The sequence below is a fragment of the Macaca thibetana genome, chromosome 8 (genome assembly GCF_024542745.1).
Source record: "Macaca thibetana thibetana isolate TM-01 chromosome 8, ASM2454274v1, whole genome shotgun sequence".
Classification (NCBI taxonomy): Eukaryota; Metazoa; Chordata; class Mammalia; order Primates; family Cercopithecidae; genus Macaca; species Macaca thibetana.
Window position 1 is genome coordinate 4,785,801 of NC_065585.1, and position 12,058 is coordinate 4,797,858.

Genomic DNA, 12,058 nt, shown 5'->3' on the forward strand with positions numbered 1-12,058 from the left:
GCAGCAAGTTGTTTAGTCTCTTTGTGCCTCAGTTTTCTTTCTTTCCTTCTTTTTTTTTTTTTTGAGATGAAGTTTCACTCTTGCTGCCCAGGCTGGAGTGCAACGGTGCAATCTTGGCTCACTACAACCTCCGCCTCACGGGTTCAAGCGATTCTCCTCCCTCAGCCTCTGAGGAGCTGGGATTACAGGCGCCTGCTACCACGCTCAGCTAATTTTTTGTATTTTTAGTAGAGGTAGGGTTTCACCATGTTGTCCAGGCTGGTCTCGAACTCCTGACCTCAGTTGATCCATGCGTTGGCCTTCCAAAGTGCTGAGATTACAGGCGTGAGCCACCACGCCCAGCCTAGTTTTCTTTTTTTTCTTTTCTTTTTTGAGATGGGGCCTTGCTCTGTTGCTTAGCCTGGAGTGCAGTGGTGCGATCTTGGCTTATTGCAACCCCTGCCTCCCAAGTTCAAGCAATTCTCGTGTTTGAGCCTCCCGAGCAGCTGGGACAACAGGTGTGTACCACCGTGCCTGGCTAATTTTTTGTATTTTAGTAGAGACAGAGTTTCATCATGTTGCCCAGGCTGGTGTTGAACTCCTGAGCTCAGGCAACTGGTCTACCTCGACCTCCGAAAGTGCTAGGATTATAGGCATGAGCCACTGCGCCCAACGCTATGCCTCGGTTTTCTTGTCTGTAAAATGGGGAAGATGACAGTAGTCCCTACCTCATACGGTTGTTGTGAAGGTTGACTGAGTTACACATATGAAGGTCCTAGAACCCTCCTCACCAAGCACTTGGTAATGTTAGCAGCTATTGTTATTATTATTATTATTTCTTGAGACAGGGTATGTGTTGCTCAGGCTGGAGGCAGTGGTGCACTCACTGTACTCACTTACTCACTGCAGCCTCCACCTCCTGGGCTCAAGGGATCCTCCCATCTCAGCCTTCTAAGCAGTTGGGACTACAGGTGCATGCCACCATGCCTGGCTAAATTTTTTTGTATTTTTTTGTGGAGGTTTTTTTTTTTTTTTTTTTTTTTTTTTTTTTTGAGACGGAGTCTCGCTCTGTCACCCAGGCTGGAGTGCAGTGGTGCGATCTCGGCTCACTGCAAGCTCCGCCTCCCGGGTTCACGCCATTCTCCTGCCTCAGCCTCCCGAGTAGCTGGGACTACAGGCGCCCACAACCGCGCCCGGCTAATTTTTTGTATTTTTAGTAGAGATGGGGTTTCACCGTGGTCTCGATCTCCTGACCTTGTGATCCGCCCGCCTCGGCCTCCCAAAGTGCTGGGATTACAGGCGTGAGCCACCGCGCCCGGCCTTTGTGGAGGTTTTGCCATGTTGCCTAGGCTGTCTCAAGCTCCTGGGCTCAAGTGCTCGGTCCACCTTGGTCTCTCAACGTGCTGGGATTACAGGTGTGAGCCACTGCACCTGTCTTTATTATTACCCATATTATTATTGCTGATTATCAAATAGTAACATGAATTCAGGAATACTATGAAAAGACTCTAGACAGCTCAGATCCAGGTTCCGTAGTTTCAAACAGTTTCCTATGAGAAAGGGAAGTTTTATTTCTTGTTAAAACTGAGTTATCTTAGTTTATTTTTTATTTTTTAATTTTTTTTGAGATGAGAGTCTCGCTCTGTTGCCCAGGCTGGAGTGCAGTGGTGTGTTCTTGGCTCACTGCAACCTCTGCCTCCTGGGTTCAAGCGATTCTCCTGCCTCAGTACCTGGGATTACAGGCGCTTGCCACTGTGCCCAGCTAATTTTTTGTATTTTTAGTAGAGATGGGGTTTCACCATGTTGGCCAGGCTGGTCTCGAACTCTTGTCCTCGGGTGATCTGCCTGCCTTGGCCTCCCAAAGTGCTGATATTACAGGCGTGAGCCACCGCACCCGGCTGAGTTATCTTAGTTTAAACTACAATTCCTTAATTCCTGCCACTTTTTGCTTTAATTCTCCTTTTGTTTTGATTTTTTTTTAACTTTACTTTCACAGTATTCAAAGGTTGGGGCCACTAAATCTTAATCTGGAGACTTGTGTATGAACCTGTAAGCCTATAATTAATGGACAAAGCTTATTTTAAAAATTAATAGGACATTTTGTAGTTAATCCAAAAGAAAGTACTTATCATGGACTTGTAAGTATTTCTTCTTTCTGGTCATTTCTACCTTTTGGACTGTCATCATTATCAAAATAGCTGTACATTATTCAGCACCTGTTGTAGGCCAGTGGCTATGCTAAAAGCTTTACCTAAGTTTTACCTCACAGCAGGCATTTGAAGATAGGGATTAGTACCTCCGTTTTGCAGGTGAGGGGACTGAGGCTGGGTGACTTGCCCCATATCCTTCAGTGGTGAGTGGCAGAGCTGGGATTTGAACCTGGGTTGATGTGATTACAGAGTGTGTATTCTTAATTGCTCCTCAAATCAGCTTCCCCTTGACTGGCTGCCTGAAACTCTGTGCGTTTATACATGATGAATTTTAGTGGTCTAAGCCTGACTAGGGCTTAAAAGAAGAAATACTGTAAGAATATGAGAGTTGGAATATATTAAAATTGTGCCTTGTCACAAATATTTTATTGTCGGCTAACAACCTAAAAAGATAATATTTTTATTTTCTTAACTTTGTAAGCATGGGAAGCAAGCACATTAAAAATAATTACATGTCAGGTGTGTTAAATGAGGGAAAAAGGAAAAAGAAATAAAAATTAAAGAAAAATAAATGATTGCAGTACAAAATAGAAGTGGTTTAAAAAATCCAACCATTGCTGATGACATACTGCTTGTTTTTATCTAGTGATACTTGCTAAGGGAAAAAGTTATATTGAATTGATTTTATGCAGTCTTTTTTTATTTTTTTGAGACACATGTCTATGGTATGTTGTTTAGGCTGGACTAGAACTTCTGGGCTCAAGCAGTCCCCTTGCCTCAGCCTCTCCAGTAGTAGTGGGACCACAGGCACGCACCACTGTGCCTGGCTTCAGTGTACTCTTTAGAATGGAAGAGGAGATTAAGTTAGTGAATTTTGACAGAAATTTAAAATCTATACTCTTTGCTGATGATGAATATGTAAGTTTTGTGGGACTTTGGACTTGTCAGCCTTTTTTATGGTCTAAATTTATTTCCTCATATGTGAAATTAGTATGTTAGTATATAGTATATTAGTATATATACCATATACTTTGTATGGTTGTGAGAGTTGGATACCATGGGTACAAAGCACCTAAAAGGGGCTCGATGAAAATTAGCCGGTGGGTCAAAGCCAGGCTCAGTGGCTTGCACCACTAGCCACTTGGGAGGCCGAGACTGGAGGATACTTGAGCCCAGGGGTGCAAGGCTAGCCTGGGCAACATAGTGAGATCCTATCTTAAAAAAAAATTAGTTGTCCCAATGACATAAATTGGTTAGAAGCATCATCTTTGAATAATGAAGATGGTGGTTTATTTCTGATGCACATTCAATATATGTATGTTCATATATATGAATATGATTTAAAGTGACAAGGGTTCAGTTATGGTTTTTCAATGCAGTATGAAGTTTTGATGAAATCAGTGTCATTCTAGTAAGATAGGGAATACCTAAATTACCTTGCTGAAGAATATAAAATTTTTTAATACAGAATATATATTATATATCAAAATTCGTATTGCCCTGTAATAATCCACTAAAGCCTTTAAACTACTAGAAACTTGTCATTCAGAAGCTGACCATAGTGGCTGGATGCGGTGGCTCACACCTGTAATCCCAGCACTTTGGGAGGCCAAGGTGGGTGGATCAATTGAGGTCAGGAGTTCGTGACCAGACTGGCTGATATGGTGAAACCCCGTCCCTACTAAAAATTCAAAAATTAGCCGGGCGTGGTGGCCTGTGTCTGTAATTTCAGCTACTTAGCAGACTGAGGCTGGAGAATCACTTGAACCTGAGAGGCAGAGGTTGCAGTGAGCCGAGGTCGTGCCACTGCACTTCAGCCTGGGTGACAGAGCAAGACTCCATCACACACACACACACACACACACACACACAGAGCTCACCATAGCAATTAAGTTTTGACAAATTGATACTGAGCCATTTTTATGGAATAAGCCTGTCCCCGGTAGAGGGTCGTGACTGCAAGTTGTCCAGGTTCTTAGTGTTTTGAACAAAGAATTGGACAAAATGCCCAACAAAGCAAAGAAAGAAGAAAGCAGCAAAATAATGAAAGCAGGGATTTATTGAAAACGAAAGTACACTCCACAGTGGTGAAGTGGGCCAAGCAGCGGCTCAAGGGCACCGTTACAGAATCTTCTTGGGTCTAAATACCTTCTAGAAGTTTCCCATTGGCCACTTCATGCTCACCTCTTGGTGACTGGTTTCAGAAAGCAGCCAATCAGAGGCTGAAGTTAACAAAGGTCACACTCCTGTGCAAACATCTGATTGGTTGCAAAAAGGAACCAGTCCGAGGCTAAGGTGAAGTTGCAAAGTTATGCTTCTATGCAGATGAAAAGCAGACATAGTTATACGTCTATGCAAACGAAGACTCCACCCGCAATCAGTCTGATTGGTTGCAGACAGCCAATTTCCCATCTGCTATGCAGAAAAGGTCAAAGGGAGCAGCCTCTGGTCCTTTTGTTACTTAGTCATGGAAAGTTAGGGTTTTCCTTTCAATTTAGTTGTAGGAAGTCAGTGTGAAACAATGCTAGGTTCCTTGCCTCTAGATCCTATTCTCCTGCCTCAGGCTTATCTTTTTTTGTGATTGAGAAAATTTTGATTTTTTTTTTCTGTATCTGTAATAGATGAAAAAAGTAGAAACGTTGATTTGACATCACTTTTCCTTTATAGATTGACTACAAGGGGACATTGTTGAATAGATCATGTTTTGTTTTTGTTGTTGTTGTTGTTTGAGACAGAGTCTCGCTCTGTCACCCAGGCTGGAGTGCAGTGGCTCAATCTTGGCTCACTGCAACTTCCATTTCCTGGGTTTCAGTGGTTCTCTTGCCTCAGCCTCCCGAGTAGCTGGGATTACAGGCACCCGCCACCATGCCTGGCTAACTTTTGTATTTTTAGTAGAGACACGGTTTCACCATGTTGGCCAAGCTGGTCTTGAACTCCAGATCTCAAGTGATCTGCCTGCCTCGGCCTCCCAAAGTGTTGGGATTACAGGCGTGAGCCACTGCGCCCGGCCTGTGTATGTGTTTTTTTTTTTTTTTTGAGACAAAGTCTTGCTCTGTTGCCCAGACTGAAGTGCAGCAGCACGATCTTGGCTCACTGTAACCTCTGCCTCCCGGGCTCAAGTGATTCTTGTGTCTCAGCCTCCTGAGTAACAGGATTACAAGTGTGTGCTACCATGCCCAGCTAATTTTTGTAGAGACGAGGGTTCGCCATGTTGGCCAGGCTAGTCTCCAACTCCTGACTCAAGTGATCCACTCACCTCGGCCTCCCGAAGTGCTGGGATTACAGGCGTGAGCCACTGTGCTTGACCGATTATGCTGTTTTAATATATAAATAAATGTGTTTGTATTTCAACAAAATTGTATGATCAATAGTTAGTTGCCAGTCCTTTGGGAAGTATTTTTTTGTAAGACACTTAGGCTATTTACTGAGTGAAATATACAGACGTGACTGGTTTTTTTTTTTTTTTTTTTTTTTTGAGACAGAGTCTCGCTCTGCTCCCAGGCTGGAGGGCTCACTGCAAGCTCCGCCTCCGGGGTTCACGCCATTCTCCTGCCTCAGCCTCCTAAGTAGCTGGGACTACAGGCACCCGCCACCATGCCTAGCTAATTTTTTGTATTTTTAGTAGAGATGGGGTTTCACCGTATTAGCCAGGATAGTCTCGGTCTCCTGACCTCATGATCCGCCCGCCTTGGCCTCCCAAAGTGCTGGGATTACAGGCTGAGCCACTGCACCCATCCAGACGTGACTTTTATGATTATAGGGTTGGTATAGATTAAGGTGGCTTTTGGTATAGTGCAAAATCCAAGGACTAGGAAAAAGGTTTGCCACTGATTGCTAGAAGAACAAATTCTCTGGGTCTCAACCTCACTACCTGTAGAATGAAGAGAATGGGCCAGATGCTCGAGTTTTCTTCCTGTTCTAAGATTAGTTTCTATGAGTCTGTGTCTTCTGTTTATATTTAGGAGTGTTAAAGTTTTCGGATTAAATACTGAATACTGGTCCCTTCCTTGAAGTAGATTTCAATATGTGCTAGCTGCACTTTTAGTTATGGTCTCTGAGCATCGTGTTTTAAAAAGCCCTGTTGATCATTTCTTATTATGCCAACAATTAAATTTGTTCCTTTTTTTTTTTTTTTCAGCAACCTGGAAAGACCTTTCTGGCCATAGGTGGCGCTGTTGTACATATATATATATATATATATATATATAAAAAAAATATATATATATATATATTTTTTTTAATATCCTAATTTTCCTGTTGGTGAAAGATTTAAACAAGGCTTCCTTCATCTGAATTTTGTTGTTGTTTAATGCTTCAGAATAGCATTATGCCCATTATATTTGGATACCTGGAAAAATATTCTAGTTATCTTATTTTTATTATGTCATTTCAGTGTGAAAATTTCAGATGTGCAAAGTAGACAGTGGTGAAACTGGACTTTTTCTCCAATGTTAGAAACCAGTCAGCCATGATCTATAAAAGAGATAGAAACCATCTGGAGCACCTTAAAGCTGAGAGGAACCTGGAACTCCTTGAGTATTGCACCCACTTTTGCATGTTTGCTAGTGGGTGGTGTTGTGGTGTCATGGAACAGTCTAATTCAGCTGACTTGTGTTTGAACGCAGGTCCTACAGTTCTTTCCCAGGTGCCCCCCACCTCCTCGCTCTGCATCTGTGAGTAGGGGCTCCTAATTTCTGCTTTGTAGAATTGTGAGGATTAGAATGTGTACAAAATGTTTAGCATGGTGGTCATCTCATAAAATACCTCATGACCATTAGCTATTATTTTATATGAAGTCATCATTTTATAGTGTTTGGAAATTACTAAGGCATTGAAATAGGAAAAATGTTTTCGTGAAGAAAGACTCAGTTAGGAAATGAAGGAAATACTTGAGGAGGGTCAGTAGTTCTTATACCCATAATTTAGCTGCAGGTTTAGAGACATGGCCGTTATATAGGCATCTTGACCCTACCCAAGCCACAGAATTATTTGCAGATTAGTATATGTTGGGGCTTAAAGGGGCCCAATAATAACACTCTTGTTTTCTTCAACAAGCAATTGAGAGACGAGACAAGAGTAAGCAGGTAGAGAATAAAAATGCCGCCCTTATTAGTGATGAAACCACATTCTCTGCCAGGCATGGTGGCTCACACCTGTAATCCTAGCACTTTGGGAGGCCACAGTGGGTGGATCGCTCGAGCCCAGGAATTTGAGACCAGCCTGGGTAACATGATGAAATCCTGTCTCTACAGAAAATACAAAAAATTAGCTGGGAATGTTGGCCTATAGTCCCAGCTACTCAAGAGGCTGAGGTGAGAGGATTGCTTGAGCCCAAGAGGCAGAGGTTGCAGTGACCTGAGATTCTGCCACTGCACTCCAGCCTGAGCGACAGGGCGAGATCTTGTCTTAACGAAAAACAACCCCCACATTTTCCATGAATTTGAGGGATGAAGAAAAATGGGCATCCTACTACTGTGTATCCAAGATCTAGTGGCTCTGGGCCACAGCGGGCCTTCCTATGAGGGGCCCTGTCCCTGTCAGACATAGGCATGGTGGAGCAGAGCATCCCCTGTGCTTCCTGAGTGTAGCACCCAAGGGCGAAAGAAGGGGTTCACGTGCCCAGCTTGTCTCACAAACTCATCTCACAACTCACTCCCCTTGGGTGGGGGAGAAGTGGGGGTGGGCGAGAGGTCAGCATTGCTTAGGATAAAGCCTTTATTGTGGAAACCAGAGGAGTGGGGAGCAAGTGCTGTCTTCCCCCTCAGTTTAAGTAGGTCATGGGGTGACAGTTCTTTCTTTGTAAACACAGAAAAAAGGATATCCTTTGCGATTAGACTAGCAAGGAAATACAAAGGATGATTAGAGGGAGATTTGTAAAATCACTGTAACAGATAACTTTTTTTTTTTTTTTTTAAAGGGGGAATGGAGTCTCATTCTGTCATCCAGGCTGGAGTGCAATGGCGCGATCTCGGCTCACTGCAACCTCTGCCTCCCAGGTTCACATGATTCTCCTGCCTCAGCCTCCCAAGTAGCTGGGATTACAGGCGCCTGCCACCATGCCCAGCTAATTTTTGTATTTTTAGTAGAGATAGGGTTTTGCCATGTTGGCCAAGCTGGTCTCGAACTCCTGACCTCAGGTGATCTGCCCATCTTGGCCTCCCAAAGTGCTGGAATTACAGGTGTGAACCACCACACCTGACTGATAACATTTGTTGAACACTTAAAATGTGCTACACACATTTTATTTATTTTTATTTTTATTTTTTTTGAGATGGAGTCTCACTGTGTTGCCCAGTCTGGAGTGCAATGGCACAGTCTTGGCTCACTGCAACTGCCACCTCCCGGGTTCAAGCAATTCTCATGCCTCAGCCTCCCAAGTAGCTGGGATTACAGGTGTGCACCACCATGACCAGCTAAGTTTTGTATTTTTAGTAGAGATTTTACCGTGTTGGCCAGGCTGGTCTCAAACTCCTGACCTCAAGTGATCCACCCGCCTTGGCCTCTACACACATTTTACATAAACTAATTTAACCCTTTAATCTTCACAACAACCAGGTAAGGTAGGTTGGATTATCATCCCAGTTTTGCAGATGTGGAAACTGAGGCATAGAGAGGTTGAGGAACTTGACCAAGGTTATGGAGCTAGTAAGTGGCAGAGCTGGGATTTAAACCCTGGCAGTTGGCTGGGCGCAGTGGCTCACACCTGTGATCCCAGCCCTGGGAGGCCAAGGTAGGCAGATCACAAGGTCAGGAGTTCGAAACCAGCGTGGCCAATATGGTGAAACCCTGTGTCTACTAAAAATAATAAAAAAAAAATTAGCTGGGAGTGGTGGCACGCCTGTAGTCCCAGCCATTTGGGAGGCTGAGGCAGAAGAATCGCTTGAACCTGGGAGGCGGAGGTTGCAGTGAGCCAAGATCACACCACTGCACTCCAGCCTGGGCGACAGAGTGAGACTCCGTCTCAAAAAAACAAAACAGAAGAACAAAAAACAAAACAAAAAACCCCTGGCAGTCGGACTGAGCGTTGGTAGACTGGCTTCAGGCACTTAGAGGTATCAGCATATCTATAGTTCCATGTGTACATCTATACGTCAGTCAGCGGGCCGGCCTGTATGGAAAGGCTGGGACAGAGAGAGTTATGCAGCATTGGCATTTGTGTCTTGGCCACTGACACAGAGAGTGCACTGCGGTTTGCAGTGTCCACAGAGAGTGCACGGCGGTTTGCATTAATCATTTGTGTAGGCAGCAGGTTTCTCCTTGTAACAGAACTTTAGTCCATCAAATTCATCTGGAAAACTCCTGTTCAGAGAAAGTGGAGTTTTCTAGATGAACTTGATTTGTATTTCAACAAAATACAACTACTGAATTCTGTTTCCGGGAAGGGAGTGGTATTCAGTTCCCCATCTGAACACTTTAATGCCCCTAAATAAAAACGAAAGAGAGGGGCTCACAGAGGCTCATCTTAGAACAGGAACAAACTGAAGCATCGGCCTCCTCCCTTCATCTTGTAGACAGGGGTGGTGGTGTTAGGCTTTGTTATTCAGGTGCCAGGATCCTGCTGTAGAGGTGACAACCACTAGGAAAGGGCCTAGAAACCAGCATTTGGTGTATGAGGGCATCCTCTGTAATGGTCCCAAATGAGACGTATGGACCTGACTTTTACTTACCTCCTGCTGGTGATTTGGCCTTTGAAGAGAAAATGTGCTGATCACTGAACCCTGATATTTGATTTGATTGATAATTTTGTGTCCCCTATTACATTAATGGTTAAACCTCCAGTTTTCCTATATCGGTCTCTTGCAAGTTTGGTTAATGTGAAATCAGTCCACTAGAGGCTGATGATACTAATAATCGAATGATTGATGACTGTGATAATAACTCCAAGGCATCAAAGGTTTAATTCATATCCCCTATCTAAAGGACATGGCACAGTATAATATATTTGGCCAGGTTCTTCACAGAACAAAACGTTTGTAGGATTATCTGGAAATCCAGACGTCCTCAAGGTCTGTGCAGCTGAATGTCTGCTCAGTGCAGACCTGGGACCTGGTGTCGTCGCCTGTGCGATGGTGGGGCTTCCCTCGGCTCCTCTGGGCTTCCGTCTCCCCATAGACAGTGAGGGCTAATACCTGTTTACTTTGTAGGGTTGCTCTGAAGGTCATACATAGTATTTGTTAAGCATCATGCTTGGCATAAAGGTGTTATTCAATGGAAAACACCTGTTTTTTATTTTAATGGTGGCTTCAAGATTGCAGTGATTTTTAGTCTACATTTACAAACAGAGATGACTGTACACAAAATAGCTCTTAAATAGCACCATAATCATGGGGCCTCTTCTCTATGTAGACAATTGAATAGATGTGCTATTTCCATAAGATTATTGGGACATACCTTTTTGAATCTTCTTAACATGTTTAAAAATGAGAATAGCTAATGATAAACATGACTCTTGGAACCAGTACCTCTTGAGGTGTGTTTTGCCGTGATGGGAAATTGCATTCTATAGAGAAGTCTAATTGGATCACACAGATATTTGGGTAGTTTAGCAGACCAGCAAGGCTTTCAAAAGTTTCTTCATAATAGTGAAGTTAATGGTTTTGTTTTGGTTTTTTTTTTTTTTTTTTGAGACGGAGTCTCGCGCCGTCGCCCAGGCTGGGGTGCAATGGTGCGATCTCAGCTCACTGCAAGCTCCGCCTCCCGGGTTCACGCCATTCTCCTGCCTCAGCCTCCTGAGTAGCTGGGACTACAGGCGCCGCCACCGCGCCGGGCTAATTTTTTGTATTTTTTAGTAGAGACGGGGTTTCACCGTGGTCTCGATCTCCTGAGCTTGTGATCCGCCCGCCTCGGCCTCCCAAAGTGCTGGGATTACAGGCGTGAGCTACCGCGCCGGCGGTTTTGTATTTTAAACTAACTACAAAGCTAGCTTCTAAAAGTTGGAAATCTTTAACTTGATCAAGTATTCAGTTGTGTGTGTGCATGTGTGTGAGAGAGAGAGAGAGAGAGAAAGAGAGAGAGAGAGGTATTTTAGGGGGGTTGTGAAAAGTTCCATAGAGCCTCTGGCACCTTTTCTCCCCCATTCTAGGTTGCTGACATACATTTGCGCAAATAGTTATCCTTTGTCACTTTGCTTATTTGTGGAAATAAGGAATTCTCATATTTGTTTAAGAAGAGCTGGGAGGTCGAGTACAGTGGCTCATGGTTGTAATCCCAGCAGTTTGAGACCAGCCTGGCTAACATGGTGAAACCCTGTCTCTACTAAAAATACAACAACAACAACAACAACAACAACAACAACAACAAAAAAGTAGCCGGGCGTGGTGGTGCACTCCTGTAATCCCAGCTACTCAGGAGGCTGAGGCAGGAGAATTGCTGGAACCCGGGAGGCAGAGGATGAAGTGAGCCGAGATCACGCCACTGCATTCCAGCCTGGGCGACAGAGCAAGACTGTGTCTCAGAAAAAAAAAAAAAGAAGAGCTGGGAGCATGAACATAGAAAGTGGGAAGGCAGAGAGGTGAAGAGGCACTCAACAATTTGTTTAGGGTATGAGTAATAGTAGCTTTTCTTTTATCTTTTCCTGTCTGAAGCAAAAAGGCACCAAACTTGTAACATACGGTTCCTCAGAATTGCTTTTCTGATCGGATACAAGTCAGATTTTTCTCCAGGCTATGTGAATTATGAAATGTGTTTTAGTAGTTATTTTTAAAAGTAGTTTTGTTTTCCAAATAAAATACCATAATCTGTTCTTTCTTCCAGGGGCACAGGAAGTTCTCATTGATCCAGGTACATGATCTATGTGTTTAGTTTCTTTGGTTATTTTTTTAAGTGCTTGTTTCATGGTGATGTGAATGAATGGTTAAAATTTCTGGATGATGATCTTTGGAATATTCTGATTTAAGTAACTTTAAATCAGAACTGTTAAAACGTGATGA

General features: G+C 43.5%; 2 protein-coding genes across 8 annotated transcripts in view; one reads left to right on the plus strand and one right to left on the minus strand.

Annotated features, from left to right (window-relative positions):
* CHRAC1 (chromatin accessibility complex subunit 1) overlaps window positions 1-12,058 on the minus strand; it is an 873,427-nt gene that overhangs the window by 85,641 nt on the left and 775,728 nt on the right. The gene's annotated exons all lie outside the window — the stretch shown is intronic.
* Window positions 1-12,058, plus strand: part of TRAPPC9 (trafficking protein particle complex subunit 9) — a 723,405-nt gene that overhangs the window by 31,527 nt on the left and 679,820 nt on the right. For all 4 annotated transcript variants that reach the window (XM_050800232.1, XM_050800231.1, XM_050800230.1 and 1 more), the window contains one exon: window positions 11,883-11,909. In XM_050800232.1, coding sequence (XP_050656189.1) covers window positions 11,883-11,909 — 27 coding nt within the window. The remainder of the gene's footprint in view (window positions 1-11,882; window positions 11,910-12,058) is intronic.